General features: G+C 50.2%; 2 protein-coding genes across 12 annotated transcripts in view; both read right to left on the reverse strand.

The window, feature by feature from the left end:
* Positions 1-1,055, reverse strand: part of SEC14L5 (SEC14 like lipid binding 5) — a 47,040-nt gene extending 45,985 nt beyond the window's left edge. The window contains exon 1 of the mRNA XM_054080962.1: positions 928-1,055. The gene's annotated coding sequence lies outside the window, so the exon portion shown is untranslated. The remainder of the gene's footprint in view (positions 1-927) is intronic.
* An 8,918-nt stretch (positions 1,056-9,973) lies between these two features.
* Positions 9,974-16,223, reverse strand: part of LOC104068218 (syntaxin-binding protein 4-like) — a 50,737-nt gene continuing 44,487 nt past the window's right edge. For 6 of the 11 annotated variants that reach the window (XM_054080914.1, XM_054080912.1, XM_054080909.1 and 3 more), the window contains 7 exons: positions 15,918-15,983; positions 15,636-15,824; positions 15,210-15,326; positions 13,958-14,007; positions 12,958-13,088; positions 11,590-11,647; positions 9,974-11,044 (listed from right to left, as the gene is read on the reverse strand). In XM_054080914.1, coding sequence (XP_053936889.1) covers positions 10,912-11,044; positions 11,590-11,647; positions 12,958-13,088; positions 13,958-14,007; positions 15,210-15,326; positions 15,636-15,824; positions 15,918-15,983 — 744 coding nt within the window. In that variant the 3' untranslated portion in view covers positions 9,974-10,911. Of the gene's footprint in view, positions 11,045-11,589; positions 11,648-12,957; positions 13,089-13,957; positions 14,008-15,209; positions 15,327-15,635; positions 15,825-15,917; positions 15,984-16,223 lie in introns of those variants that run through there. The other 5 variants (XM_054080911.1, XM_054080916.1, XM_054080910.1 and 2 more) reach the window with 4 other exon arrangements.

Consider the following 16,223-nt stretch of genomic DNA (forward strand, 5'->3'; position numbering starts at 1 on the left):
ATGCTCTGCACTAAGTTTGCACTCTGTCCAAGCAGGAGGTGCAGACACGCTCATCAGCTCCATCAGGCTCGGAGGGCCACCAGCAAAGACCGCTCCCTTGCCCAAGCCGATTCCAGCCCGCGGAGGATCTGAGCCGCGTGACACGGGTCACGGCACACGCTGGGTTTAACCCTGCCCTGGAGCCAGGGGGTTTGTGGAGAAGCTGACCCAAATACCCCTGAGGAGCACCTGGCTAGGCCGGCTCTGCAATCCCTCGGGTGCAGCTCCGAGCACCGCCGAACATCCACCCCCGCTGCCTGGGGCACCTCCCTGACCCCGCCGAGACCGCCTGGAACCTCCCCCCCGCTTCCCCCGCCTGAACGGCTCCGGCACCCCCCGACACGGCACCCCCCAGCACCCTCGCACTGGCTCCGGCACCCCCTGACACCCCGCACCACCACACCCCACCCCCCCCGCCGCTTCCCACATGGGCGCTCCCAGTACCTCCTGTACGGCCACCCCAGCACATCCCGCACCCCGGCACCGGCCCCCCGCCCCGCACCTCCTGTCCCCCCCAGCACACCCCGCATCCCTCCCTCCCCCCCGGCACCCCCGCACCAGTACCTGCCCCCTCGCACGCCGCACATCTGCAGTGGCACCCCCAGCATCCCTCGAACCCTCGGCATCGGCCCCCACCCTCCGTCGCCCTGGCCCCCCAGCATCCCCCGCATCCCTCCCACCGGCAGCCCCGCACCGGTACCTCCCTCCCACGTTCCCGCACGTCCCACACCGGCACCCCAGACACCCCCAGCACCCCCGGCCCCGTATCAGCACCCCCGGTACCGGCACCCCGGATACACCCCGCACCGGCACCACCCCGATACCGGCACCCGCCGCACTCCTGGCATCTCCCTCCGACGCGGTACCCCCACTGCCCCCGCTACTCACCGCGGGTTCCTCCCGGGCCCATTCGCAGCGCGGGGTCCCGGCCCCACAACCACCGGCTCCACGCGCCGCTTCAACGGCCGCGCGCGGCGCAGGGCGCTGTCCATTGTGCTGGGGGGGAGGAGGAAGGGGGGCGCTGGCCACGCCCCCGCGCACGTGCGCCCCTCGTCCCGCCCCCGCGCACGTGGGCCGCCTTCCTCGCACTCCGCACGGCTGATGGGGGGTGGGTGGGGGTGCCGGGGGGTGGTAGAGTGTCCTGAGCTGGGAGGGACCCACGGGGGTCATCGAGTCCAGCTCCTGTCCCTAAACAGGACACCCCAACCTTCACACCGTGGGGTTGAGGGCCTTGGCGAAACGCTTCTGGAATATTGTCAGTCTTGGCACATGACTGCTTCCCTGGGAGCTGTTCCAGGGCTCCACCACCCTTTGGGGGATGAACCTTCTAATGTCCAGCCTTAACCCTCCCCTAGTCCTCACGAGTCCTAGGCACTACGCAAATTTCTAACTGTGTTTAAATGTCTCTGTGGATCTTGTGTGGTGCCAAGGGACAACTTCAGTGACGTTACCTAAGGGCCTGCTCTTAGGACGTATTTCTGTAAACTCTTAGATCTGTGTTTCAGCTCTCTGTTTCCAAGCATCAAAGTTTGTATCCAAGCATGGATAACCCTCCCCTGGCATCTTCCAGCCATTGCCTTGGGTCACTAGAGAGAAGAGTTCAGCGCCTGCTCCTTCTTCTCCCTGTATGAGGAAGCTTCCTGCAGACTGCAGGCCTAAGGTGAGGGGGAATGGTTTTGAGCTGAAAGGGGAGATTTAGAGGAGATGTTAGGAAGTAATGTTCTCCTGTGAGGATGGGGAGACCATGGCCCAGAGAAGTGGTGGCTGCCCCATCGCTGGAGGTGTTCAAGGCCAGGTTGGAGGGGGCTTTGGCCTACTGGATCCAGTGGGAGGTGTCCCTGCCTGTGGCAGGGGGTTGGAATGGGACAAGCTTTGAGGTGCCTCCCAAACCAAACAGTTCTGTGATTCTGTGATCCCTGGGAAGCTTGCACTTGCTTTGGGCTCTGGAGTGTATGGTGAGAGGATCCTGCTCACTGAGCCATGTGCTGGGGAAAGGGGCCGTAGCAGATGTCACCATTGGGTGAGGACCCTTGAGGATGTGGCTTTGCTGGAGGAAAAGACGCCCACTCTGCCACCTTGGGTGGATTGCTGAGTAGTTGCTGAGCAGCTGTATGTCCTGGGGCTGGAGGAACGCATGGCACTGAGTAGTGCTGGAGGAGAGGAACGTGGGACCATTCTGGGAATATTTTGCCCCTTCAAAGCTTCCTTTCAAGATCTCCCTAGAGACCAGCTGCCACTCTGTGTTATGTTCCTGAAAAATAGCGCACTCACATTTGCTGCTGATTTGTCTTTTCCTGTCTCCTTATCACTTCTAGCTGTAAGTGCCCCCTTATCTGGGCAGGCATTTCAGGAAGCTGTGGTCCTATTTCTGATCAGCAATATTTCCGGAGATGTTCTGCTATCTCAGGACAAGGAGGCCAGCCTGACGTGCTCTGTAAACAATGAACCCACAGAGTCACCAGATGTCAGAGCACCCAGGGCTGCATCAGGCAGCTTTTTCTGGAGGGTTTTGCAGGGCAGTTGGATATCGAAAGCCACAAAGTTATTCCAGGACATATAATATTCCAGTTATTATATGTCCTGGAATAGACATGTTGCAATGTCTACATTCCCTTTCTAAATAAATGCTGTCTTTTCCCACTCAGAATGCAACTTTTTTTTCTTTTTTTTTTCCCTCCAGAGAAATGGTATTTCTCTCCCATTCCTTGAACACTGTTAAATTTACTCAAAGAAAACATAAGAAAAAATAAAATACTCTTTCACCCTCCTACTATGACACCAGTACCAGCCCAGGGCTACTTTGTGACCTAAGAGAGGCAATTTTCCTTTATTCACAACAGGTGGTCGAGATTTTGACTAGTAACACAGACGCATAAAGATTGGAAAAGATCCCTAGGCTCATCCAGTCCAACCGCCAGCCCAACCCCACCATGCCTGATAAACCCTGTCCCAAAGCACGACGGCCACATGGTTTTTGAACCCCTCCAGGGGTGGAGTCTCCCTCACTGCCCTGTGCAGCCTCTGGCAGGGCTTTTCCACCCTGTCAGTAAAGAAATTCTTCCTGATATCCAGTCTAAACTTCTCCTGATGCAACTTGAGGCCATTTCCTCCCTTCCTATCACTTGTTACTTGGGAGACAAGCCCAGCACCCAGCTCTCCACAACCGCCTTTCTGGGAGCTGCAGAGAGCGATCAGGTCACCCTTCAGCCTCCTCTTCTCCAGATTAAACAGCCCCAGGGCCCTCAGCCACCTCTCATAACCCCTGTTCTCCAGCCCCTTCCCCAGCTCCATTCCCTTCTCCAGACACACTCCAGCCTCTCAATGTCCTTCTTGGAGTAAGGAGCACAAAACTGAACCTAGGATTCGAGGTGTGGTCTCACCAACACTGGGTCAAGGGGGATGATCCCTTCCCTGGTCCTTCCCATGTGTTGCCTACACCATGGCTGGTCCAAGCCAGGATGCGCTTGGCCTGCCTGGCTGCTTGCCACTACTGGCTCATGTTCAGCTGCTGTCAACCAGCAACCCCAGGTCATTCTCTGCCAGGTAGCTTTCCAGACACTCTTCTCCAAGGCTGGAGTGTTCGATGGGTTATGGTGACCCAAGTGCAGGACCCGGCACTTGGCCTTGTTTAACCTCAAACAATTGCCCTCGGCCCATGGGTCCAGCCTGTCCACATCCCCTGGCAGAGTGTTCCTGCCCTCCAGCAGATCGACACTCCCACCCGATTTTGTGTTATCTGCAAACTCACCAAGGGAGCCTTTGATCCCCTCATGCAGATCACGGATAAAGTTGGGACCAACAAGACTGGCCCCATTCCATCCTTTCCTTTGCTGGGTGGCCCTAGCTATAGTTGTTATTTTCCAAGATGTGTTTTCTCCTGCTGCCAAAAGGTCACCTTGGCATTCTCCAGTGTTAGCAGGCTGCCCTTTCCACAGAAACACAGATGACTCTCCCCTGGAGTTACCAAGGGCTGTGAAGTCTCTCTCTGTCCTTCTACCTACAAGGCCTGGGCCCTTGCCTCAAGGACTGGCATGCAGCCCTCTGTATTTCTTGTGGGAGCTGCTCAGAATGAAGTTCTTACCCCACAGCAGCCCAGCCCAGGAACTCCTGCTGGTGTCTGCAGTCAGGAAGGAGAATGTCTACCAAGGACATCTGCTCTGCAGATAACATTCAGCCTCCATTTCCGACACTACCAAGAACTTTTTGCTGCAAACTCTCTTCCTCTCAACTTTCCTGCCTCGTCTGTGGTTGTGAATTTGGAAAACTCCACAGAAATTCGAGTGAGCTGGTGCGTAACATGCAGAAAAAAGCCCATAGGAACATTCGTGATCTTGTTATTGCTCTGCACCTTGTTGTGAAAGCAACTGAGCTCCAAAGAAGCTGCAGAGGAGGGTTGTGGCAGCGCTGTGGTCAGTGAGGCCAGCAGAACCTGTTGTCTGTCCTAAGGTGCCGGAGCAGACCCAGCCTGTGCAGGAGAAAGATCAGGGGGAAGTGGAAGGGCAGCAGCACACAACCAGTCCGGCTTGTTCTGCACCCTCACACTGAGGTGCTTTCCAGCCCTTTCACATATGTTCAACAACCCTGAGAAAATCAGCATTGTTTAAACATTAAAGAGTCCCTTTAAAAATTCAGCAGCAAAGTTCACCTGTTTTTTAGAGCCATATTGAAGACGGCATGGAAGTGCATTGCCACTCTCTAGAACTGGGCTGCAGTCCAGCCCATGTCAATGAGTGGAGCTGGGAGAAAGAGGAGCCTTTGCAGCCTCCGCGCTGGAAACAGGCAGGTCAGTGTGCTCTACAGCAGCATCTGTGGCCACCTTCCACCTCCACTACCTCGACATCTCTGAAGAGAAATCTTTTAGCAGATAACCTAGCTCTGTTTCATGAAAACTGAGCAAAAGTTGGGTCTGTTGTTCTGAGAGCCAGCAAAAGTTAAAATATTGAGGTTTTTTTTCTGTGAAAAATGCAGATCAGCAGGACATGATACTCCACCATTCATAGAGTGGTTTGGGTTGGAAGGGACCTCAAAGTCCATCCAGTCCCACTCCTTGCCATGGGCAGGGATGCCTCCCACTGGATCAGGGTGCTCAAATCCCCATCCAGCCTGGCCTTGAACACCTCCAGGGTTGGGGCATTCACCAGGTCGTTTTGTGTCAACAGGTATGCCCCATATCTGATGTGTCCCCAGGGCTTTTGCCTGCCCCATGTTTCTCCCATAGGTTGATATGGTAAGTTCCATTTTTTCCAAGGTGAAATGTGCTGCCCAAGGTCACACAGTGAGAAGGCAGAGATCACTGGCAGGAAAGAAACTGGAGAGCTAATGAGCTCCAGCCCAGCACATTTACAGCAGATTTGGTTACCCTCCCATCAGGCTGCAGATAAACGGGCGTGCTAATGGCTCGCTGCTACATTCACCTTGCAAGATAACACCTGGATGGCTGCCTGCCCTGACGTCCCTTTTGTGCAGCTGTTGGTTCACTGCTAATATCTTGTTCTGTTTTATTAGGAAAAGAGCTCTCCTGATTTCTGTCCTACCAACTCTGAACTGAATTTCTACTTTGTCTAAGAAGAATACACAATAAAACTGTCACATCATTGATATTTACCCCCTAAAGCTTCCAGGTCAGCAGCTGACTCTGTGGATGCTCTTTACATGAATTTTTATGAGTTTACACACAAGCAATGTGTTGAACTCAGACTGTTACATCTATTTACAGGGACTGTTTGTATTTTTCCCAGTGGCTCATGGAATCATAGAATCACTGAGTTTGGAAAAGACCTTTAAGCTCATCCGGGCCAACCATCAGCCCAACCCCACCACGCCTACTAAACCTTCGAGAAGGACTTTTTACAAAAACATGAGGGAAGAAATTCTTCACAATGAGGGTGGGGAGGTCCTGGCCCAAGTTGTCTGGAGCAGTGGTGGCTGCCCCATCCCTGGAGGTGTTTGAGGCCAGGCTGGATGGGGATTTGAGCTCCCTGATCCAGTGGGAGGTGTCCCTGCCCATGGCAGGCTTGGAACAGGATGGGATCTGAGTTCCCTTCCAACCCAAACCATTCTATGATTCTGCTTCCAGTGAAACAGCGAGAGCAGAGGAAAAGGCTGTTAACCACGGGTGCTGATTCCAATTTGAATATTTTTTGAAAGTATCTCCTTCCTGCAAATACTCCTAACAATTATGTGTAAAAGCCAGAATGCTGTGTCGTGTGTTCTTACTACTTCTCAGCGCATCTCGCTTCTAGCAAAGCATAGACCCAGGCAGGGTGTTTCTCAGAGACACTGCAATCATAGCCTGGAGAAGAGGAGGCTAAGGGGAGGCCTTATTGCTCTCCACAACTATCTAAAAAGAGGTTGTAGAGAGGTAGGTGTCGGTCTCTTCTCCCAAGTGATGGGTGATAGGACAAGAGGGAATGGCCTTAGGATGCATCAGAGGAAGTTTAGATTGGACATTAGGAAAAATCTCTTCACAGAAAGGGTTTTCAAGTACTGGCAGTGGCTGCCCAAGTAGATGGTTGAGTCCGCATCCCTGGAGGTGTTTAAAGTCGGGCAGTTGAGGTACTTGGGGATATAATGCAGTAGTGGACAGGTATCGTTGGAGTTAATCATAGAATCACTAGGTTGGAAAGGACCCACTGGATCATTGAGTCCAACCATTCCTAACAATCCCTAAACCGTGCCCCTCAGCACCTCATCCACTCATCCCTTAAACATCTCCAGGGAAGGTGACTCAGCCACCTCCCTGGGCAGCTTGTTCCAGTGTCCAATGACCCTTTCCATGAAAATTTTTTTTCCTGATGTCCAGCCTGAACCTCCCCTGGTGGAGCTTGAGGCCATTCCTTCTTGTCCTGTCCCCTGTCACTTGGGAGAAGAGGCCAGCTCCCTGCTCTCCACAACCTCCTTTCAGGTAGTTGTAGAGAGCAATAAGGTCTCCCCTCAGCCTCCTCCTCTCCAGGCTAAACAACCCCAGCTCTCTCAGCTGCTCCTCATAAGACTTGTTCTCCAGCCCCCTCACCAGCTTTGTTGCTCTTCTCTGGACACGCTCCAGAGCCTCAACATCCTTCTTGTGGTGAGGGGCCCAGAACTGAACACAGTACTTAAGGTGTGGTCTCATCAGTGCTGAGTACAGAGGGAGAATAACCTCCCTGGACCTGCTGGTCACGCTGTTTCTGATGCAAGCCAAGATGCCATTGGCCTTCTTGGCCACCTGGGCACACTGCTGGCTCATGTTAACTCAGCTGTTAACCAACACCCCCAGGTCCAGCCCAGGTCCTTCTCCTCCAGGCAGTTTTCTAGCCAGACTTCTCCTAGTCTGTAGCACTGCATAGGGTTGTTGTGCCCCAAGTGCAGGACCCGGCATTTGGCCTTGTTGAACCTCATGCCATTGGCCTCAGCTGATCAGTCCAACCTATTCGGATCCCTTTGCAGAACCTCCCTACCCTCCAGCAGATCCACACTTCCACCCAGCTTAGTGTCATCCACAAACTTGCTGAGGGGGCACTCAATGCCTTCATCCAGGTCATTGATAAAGACATTGAACAGGGCTGGACCCAGTACCAAGTTCTGGGGAACCTGACTTGTAACTGGCCTCCAGCTGGAATTAACTCCATTGACCACCACTCTCTGGGCCCGGCCATCCAACCAGTTTTCAACCCAGGAGAGCATTCGCCTGTCCAGTCCAGAGGCTGACAGTTTCTGAAGCAGAATGCTGTGAGAAACTGCGTCAAAGGCTTTACTGAAGTCCAAGAAGACTACATCCACAGCCTTTCCCCCATCCAGTAGTCGAGTCACTTTGTCATAGAAGGCGATCAGGTTAGTTTGGCAAGATCTGCCTTTCATGAAACTGTGTTCACTGGGCCTGATCACCTGGTTCTCTTGATAGCACTCAAGATCACCTGTTCCATGACTTTCCCCTGCACTAAAAGATAATAAAAACTACGGACTGACAGGCCTGCAGTTCCCCGGATCCTCCCTGCAATCCTTCTTGTAGATGGGCACAACATCAGCCAGCCTCCAGTCCAGTGGAACTTCCCCAATCAGCCAGGACCGCTGGAAGATGATGGAAAGGGGTTTGGAAAGGACATCCACCAGCTCCTTTAATACTCTTGGATGGATCCCATCCAGCCCCATAGGCTTGTGTGTGTCTAGCTGGGCAAGCAAGTCTTTAACCACCTCCTCTTGGATCATGGGAGCCTCATTCTGCTCCTGTAACTCTGGGGTTTGTGCACAGAGGGAACAATTTTCCCTACTATTAAAGACTGAGGTAAAGAAGGCATTAAGTACCTCAGCCTTGTCCTCATTGCTTGTCACTGTTGTTCCTTCTGCATCCAATAGGGACTGAATATTCTCCCCAGTCATTCTTTTCTTGTTAATGTATTTGTAGAAAGATTTTTTATTACCTTTCACAGACTTAGCCAATTTGATTTCTAGTTGGGCCTTAGCCCTCCTGATTTTTTCCCTGCACAATCTTACTTCCTCCCTGTAGTCCACCCAAGACACCTGTCCCTTCTTCCAAAGCTCATAGACATTCCTCTTCTTTTTTGATGTCTCTCAAGGTCTCCCTACTCAACCAAGATGGTTTTTTCCCCTGCCAGCTCCTTTTCCAGAACATAGGTATGGCTTGCCCCTGAGCTGCTAGGATTTCATTTTTGAAGAGCGCCCAGCACTCTTGGGCTCCCTTCCCTTTAAGGAATGTGTCCCATGGGACTTTGCTAACCAGCCTTCTGAACAATCCAAAGTCTGCCCTCTGGAAGTTTAATGTGACTGTTTTGCTAATCCCCTCCTTCATCTCACCTAGAACTGAAAACCCTATCGTCTCGTGATCGCTTTGTCCCAGGCATCCTCCAACAGTCACATCCCCCACAAGGACTTCTCTGTTCACAAACAGCAGGTTGAGGAGGGCACCCTCCCTCATCGGCTCACTCACCAGTTGTGTGAGGAAGTTGTCTCCCACGCACTCCAGGAACCTCCTGGACTGCTTCCTTTCTGCTGTATTATACTTCCAGCAGATATCCAGAAGACTGAAGTCTCCCACCAGGACAAGAGGTAGCGATCTAGAGACTGTCCCCAGCTGTTTATAGAAGAGCTCATCAGCTGCTTCTTCTTGGCTGGGTGGTCAGTCCCTTCCTCACCATAATTGAGCTCAAGGGTATCAAAGCACTCTCTAACATAGAGGGCTACCCTGCCTCCTCTCCTACCCTTCCTGTCCTGCCTGAAGAGTTTATACCCCCATGGCTGCACTCCAGTTATACAAGTCATCCCACCATGTTTCCATGATGGCAACGACATCGTAGTCACCTTGCCCTACAACAGCTTCCAACTCCTCCTTCTTATCGCCCATGCTGCGTGCATTGGTGTAAATGCACTTCAGCTGCACAGGCAAACCTTCAGCCCTCATAAAGGGAATAGAGTTCATCCGCAATTGACTGGTCCTTGGAATAACTAACGCCACAGTGCCAGTTTCGTCCTTACTGTCCCCAGGTGTAATCGCCCCCACTTGCTCTGTGGTTGTGTACTGGTGGTCCTCTCCAGCACACTATCTCTCAGTCACTGGAGTCCCACTTCCAGGCTCACTCCCGACTAGCCTGGTCTCGTCCCCCTCCCCCTTCACATCGAGTTTAAAGCTCTATTTAAAAGCCTAGCTAGATTTTTAGTAAGGACTTTAGCCCCCCTAGGAGACTAACGTGTCCCATCCCTAGTAAGAAAGCCTGGGGGTGCGTGGGTCACCCCATGATCAAAGAACCCAAAGCCTCTCTCCTCACACCAGACTTGGAGCCAGGCATTAATCAACTGTTTCTCTTTGACCTCCTGCTCCTCATTCCTTAGCATTGGAATGGAACAATGATCTCAAAGGTCTTTTCCAACCTAATAATTCTATGATTCTATAGACACAGCAACAGCAATCAGAACCCAGACATCAAATGCTTTGTGAGCAGTATTTCCATTTTATTTTCCTGTCCTCATGTTCATCTGAGATCTCAAGCCCATTTGTTACTCTCCGCATGCCCTCTTGCATCACATGTATCTCATTTCCAAGTGATGCCATAGGCCTTCACTGAAATACGTTCTGTGTGTCATCTCTTGCATTCCAGGGAGTGTTTGGTGTCCAGCAGCACAGTGTCACCAGCAGCACACAGCTGGCTATCCCCACACTATCCAACAACTGGCTGCAATGGTGCTTTCCATTCGAAGTGTTGCAGCTGGGACAAGCTATACAAAAAGAATAAAAAAAGAAGTACCTATCCTGAGACAGCTAGGATGCTACAGATTAAGTTCCTTTGATTACAGTCACTAAATATGCTTTGGTTTTTCATATGAAATACCAAAAGGAATCTGCTGGAGACCCACAAGTCCCTTGGGTAAGTTCATGCTCCTCTTACTACCCAGAATACAAGCTCTAAATAAAAGGCTGCCAGTGAAATCCAGGCCTTTGTAGCCTCTTGAGAATATTTTTCCTATAAAGCTGCAAAACCATGAGCAAAAAGCCTTGTAAAAGAGCTCAGAGGTAGACGCGCAGGGGAGGCTGCTAAAAAAGTTTTGGGTGGTTAGGGAGAAATTAGTCTCGTCTCAGAAAGCTTGTTTCTCAGTCTGGTTTGCCTGGGAGCTGAAGCAAAGCACCCATAGTCCTTCCCATGTCCCAGCACAGTGGCAGCTAGGTTCCAGACAGGCGCAGTTCAGAGCACAAGTCCTGGGAAGTTTATGAAGGCTTCTTAGGCATTTCGCTGGTTGGACTTGGTGGCTTCAGTTGGTCAGTCTTGCTCTGGCTTGGAGGAGGGGGCCATGTGGTCTTCTGATGGAGATGGCTGAACATGAGAAACATGTTTTATGTGGTTTGAGAGAAGGACACAGGATAACATGAAAACAACAGTGGGTATTTTAGGAAAGAAAAGTAGTAGCGGCCACTTCTGTTGTCAGAAAATGCTTTTCATAGCTATGAAATTGTGGTTTGCAAATGTACCCACCTAAAAATCTGTGCTGGCAGATACTCAGGTTGAGTTGAGGTGATCGGCTAAAACAGCGAGAGCAGACATTTTAGTCTCAAAGTGCCTTGTCAGCAGCTATATTAAAGACATGGCTCTGTTCAACATACACCTTTTAAGAGGTTTTAGGGAAATTCTTAAGATACGGAAGGTTCAAGCAAAGCCATGTTGCCCTGCTCTCCCTGGCTGGGACATCACAGCATCTTGATACCACAACAAATATGTTTGATGTATCCAGTGAAGATTTTTCCCTTACTCAGAGCTCACAGTAGTCTATAAAAGCTAGACAGGGCATGGAACCATAAATCCTGTATGGCCTGAGTGAAAAAGAACAATTTAGAAAATAAAAGAGAGATCAAGGACCTCCTGCCATGCTTCCCTGTGCAGGGCAGGAGCTCCTTGCTGCCTAGGAAGGGGTGGATTTCCCTGACACAGCTGTCTGGAGGCCTCTGCTGGATCATCTGGTTAAAAGTTGCCAAACAAAAAATTGATTTAAAAACCCCAACAAAACAAACACAATTTTTTTGTGTATGTGTATTGTCACATTACAAACCATGGCAGTTTTGACACCTACTCCTTGTAGTTTGGGATTCCTTCTGCAGGCAGGCACTGGTCCCTGTCGCACAGCAGAGCTGTGAAGGTGAGCACAAGTGTAAGCAAAGGGTTAGGAAATCTGCTCAGTGCAGGCGGAATGGCTACATTACGATAAAGCACATTTACATGAACTCTGAAAATGCTGACACAGGTGTATAGCAGAGGTGCTCCTTAAAGGCTACAATTATTTTCCTTGTGCCTTGTGCTTTGAGACAAAACCCATGGACCATGGCCATGTGTAGTTGGTGAACAGAATCAAAGAGTAAAGATTGGGCAACTATCTGGGGCTGCGTGCCCACCTGACCATGGCATAGAGGAGAGCAGCCGCTCCTTTTGCATGGCAGGAGGCAGGCAGGGTCAAGTAACTGCTGCCAAGAAAGGCTCATAGACTAAGCTGAGAGTCCCAGGCTGAGAAAGTTAATTCTGACTCCCATGGAGGTCATTGCCTTTTCTCTGATTTCCTCTCATCCACATACATGAGTGGAAGGGAGTCCAGGCTGATTTGTATGCCAAGGAAACAGGGAAATTACTATGCCCCTCCACTCGGTGTTGTTGTAGTCATACCTGGATGGAGTAATGAAGGTTTGGATCTCTGGTTCAAACATATTGAGAAACTGGACAGGGTCTGGTGAAGGAAGCCCTGGGGCTTATAACCCGCAAGGAGAGCCTGGGCAGGGCTGGGAGGGCTAGCCTTGTTCAGCCTGGCAGCGAGGAGGCTGAGAAGCAAGCTTGCAGCACCCACTTCTACTTCAATGGCAATTAGGAATGTGTTGGAGCCAGGCTTTTCTTGGCAGTGGCAGACAATCTAACTGGGCGCAGTGGCCACAGATTGCACCTGGGAGCTCAGACTAGATTCTAGGAAAGTCTTTGCCACAGAGCAGGAACACATTATCCAGAGAGGCTGCGGACCTCGTCCTTGGAGGCTGAAAACGCAGGTAGCTCAACCCACTGCAGATCTGACTTAATGTGATGGCTCTGCTTGGAGCAGAAGATTTGACTCCTGCTTCTCCAGCAGTCCCTTCCAAACAGCATTTCTATGGTTCTGTGAAACCATCCTCCTGCCTGTTAGGTTTCTTTTCCACCCCCCGGATAAATGCCTTTCCTCTGGCCCTGGGCACAAGTCGCACCCTTTGACTCCTTACACCGCAAGTCTGCATTTTGGATTCAGAGATGAGTCACACAGGTACACGGGGGCAATTACAGCTTGATCAGCATGAGAGAATCGGGGGCATGTGTGGGAGGCTGAACTGGTATGGCAAAAACAGGTAAGGTGGTGAAAACTGTAACACCAACAGATATCCTTGCGAGTCATATGGATTCAGGTTTCTCTGGTTAATGCGGTGCTTACCGTCCTTGTTGGAGAGGATTTGCGCTAACAGCTCTTTAGCTTCTGCAAGCAAAAGGTCAACAAGATCTGAAGATGGAGGAGATGTATCTGAGATTGCAGCTGTTTTATCCTCTTCTGTGTCACTGTTGACTCTTAAAAATATGGAAAGTGCCATCAATACTTCTATCATAGAATAGTCATTGCAAATCCTGGCCAGCCTCTTGTGAAGGGTATTCTACGTAAATTCTGGGTATTAGGGGGGATCATGCCTTGGTCAGTCAGCAGCACAGGAAACTTCTTTATACACACCTGCAGCATTGTGTTACAGACAGATGTCAACATATTTTTTAGAATGACTCAAAACGATCTTTCCTTCATTATATTAGAAGTAAACACCTTGGAAACTTAAAAATCGGATTCTATCATTCTTAAAAACTGGCCTTTTTTTTTAAGGGGCTAGTCATTATTAATGAGACTGTGTCCTTCAATTTTAATTGACTTAATGAATTCAAAACACACTTGTATTCTGACAACAGAGCTGTGGTATGTATTTTCCCAAGTGGTAGGAGATAGGTTCGGGTTGAAGGAGACTCCAGAAGCCTGAACTCTATTTCTGTGGCTATTCATGCAGCTGGGAATCATGCTGGCTCTTTGCTTACGCTCCATCAGATTCTGTAACTGCTGATAAAAAAGAACATGGTCCTAAAACCTGGCTGGTGGTGGAAAAAGCAGATGGGTCAAAACTCTGCTCCTTTTAACCAACCTACTTAGGGGCTTTGCTAGCAAGAGGAACTCAATTAGAGGAGGGTTTTGCCTACAAAAAAATTGACTGAAGGCCAGGCCCCATCCAGTACCAATCCCCTAGCAGCCTTCAGAGCACCTCTCTCCCATGGTTCCACTTCTGAAGTGACAATGTGTTAAGAAACTCTGGGTAGGTTACTCGTGTACCACCTTCCCCTGAGAAAGGGCAGTAAAGGACATTTCATGTTGCTGTTTATGATTCCCAGAAGCCATCTCCTACCTTTTCTCCTCTGGTAACCAGCTGGGTGTGCTCAGGACCTTGTGAACATTCTGCCGTGCAGCCAAAAAAAAAGGGGGGGGGGAAAAAAAAGCTTTCGAACTTGTAGGAATGAATAATTCCTGAGAACAAACCCCATGGGTTTTTCCTGGTGATCAGATTTAATATGACAGTAAGCAGCTTCTGATTATTCATTGCCCTTGAAGTGAACATCTCCAGGACTTTTGCAACTCAAGCAACATTAACAGTCTATACAAATACACAGACACATCCAAATCATGTGTTTTAATACTAGCACTAAAATAGATGAAATGCAACATAAAAATACTCTTCCAAAGAACAGTTTTGCAGACTACGTTTCAGCGACGCTTGAACATCACTACCAGCAATCCCTGGTTTATGGATTGTACCTGCATGAACGAGATCTTGTTACCATGCACAGGTAGAGAATCTTCAAACACCACTGGGGGGTGTATAAAAAAATGAAGATATTTTGCATAGTGGTCAAAATCCTGTGATGTTTGACCCTAAGGCCAAGTCAAACATGTTTCCAAAGCCTGGCCCCGATCCACACAGGCACCAGCACGCAGTGCTGCAGGTCTAGAGATGCTTTCATTCTTCCTTCTCTGAGGCAGGGGATACAGCATCCACACTTTGTTGTGTTTCACTGTTTCCTACTGATTTCAAGAGCTCTTGGAACAGGCTACAAATGGCTATAGGAGATGTACTGAATACTAATGATCCCATGCTGGCCAGTTCACTAATTACCCAAGCTTGTATTCCTGGTACAGGTAGTGAAGCAGAAGAACTACCAGTGAAAATACCAAAGCAATTACGTGTGTAATTTTGCAGAAAATCTAGGGGGAAGAAACACTGGAAGAGCAAAACTGCTTTTTGAGTTCACATTTCTTGTGTAGAAAAGCAACCATCCAGTTATCCAAAGGAAAAGTTCAACTATCGTGTCCAACAGAGTCCCTGGAGCCGCCTCAGCCAGGGCATCACAAGGGATGACTCAGGGGCAGCAGAGCCGCTAGGTAAACCCTGCACTGTGGCGCTTGCATAGCTCGGAGTTAGATGAGTATCTCTGAGTTCATCCCCTGTTCCTCCTAGCCAACAGACAGTGCCTTTTTAGGATGAGACAGTAAAAATACCTTCCCTTGCTTATGGAGCAGGAAGTTATTTGGACTTGCAAAATCACCTGTCTGGGATGAGGCGGCAGCGATGCCCCCAGTACCGGGCGGCTCAGCACCCTCACCTGCACAAACAGGAGCAGTTTCCTGTTGCAGATCTCCAGGCGCTTCCGGGAGACTTCAGATTTTCGTAGCTGGCCGTCAGCCAGGGACAACTGTCTTTTCAGTTCCAGGATGTCCTCCTGAGACCGAGGGGAAGGCCGAGAGGAAAAGAAAAAGTGAGGATACTCCAGCCTTGGCTTTTGGAAACACCAGTTTTTGACAAATAGAAAACCACAATCTGTTTGGAACAGACAGTAGAAATCAGACAGGTTATAACCCAGACCCAGAGACCATGCTGGCCCTCTGGACATGCACAACAAATGGTCTGTGTGCTATATCCATTTTCTCCTTTATAAATAGAAGGGAGGATCCCACAGAAGAAGGGTCAGGAAGACTATGGGGTTGTTCCCCATGGATCTGTTTTCTCCCAGGCTGAAGGGCTGCATTACCTCTATTTCAGAGACGTGTTTTGCTTTCTTCCCCGCCAACTGCATCTTCAGTTCTGCAATCTCAGCTTCCAGCAGGTGGATCACTTCCTCATAATCCTGCTCCGCACTGTGAGCCTGTCTCTGCACGACCTCTGCCATCTGCAGCTTGCTGTGCAGCGTCCGATTCTCGGAGAGGAAGCCCAGGGCTTTCTAGAAGTAGTGAGAAGTTCTGATCACTGCACCACTTCCCCCTCAGCTGCCAACCACCAAACCCACCCTAAGGCCCCCAGTCTCTTCACTGACCTGGTTCAGTCTCTGCAGCTCCTCTTCCATTGCCTTCTTGCTGTTCTCCACCTCTTTCAGGAGAGACTGGGGAAAATATTTGCACTGGATTAGAAGGAACAATTGGTAGAATAGTCTCTATAAGATACCCTGGTCTTGTAGCCTCTACCCAACAGAGCAGTGTTGTTCAGGAGCAGCTGTGTGCACTCTTCCCCACCGCAGGGATTTTTGGGCTTTGACCTGCATGCCTGCAGAACCCCTCTGGACACAGCTATGGTACTGGCAGCCCTGAAGGTGATCTGCCACTGCATCAGGATGGGAAGACAG

The sequence above is a fragment of the Cuculus canorus genome, chromosome 15 (assembly GCF_017976375.1).
Source record: "Cuculus canorus isolate bCucCan1 chromosome 15, bCucCan1.pri, whole genome shotgun sequence".
NCBI lineage: Eukaryota > Metazoa > Chordata > Aves > Cuculiformes > Cuculidae > Cuculus > Cuculus canorus.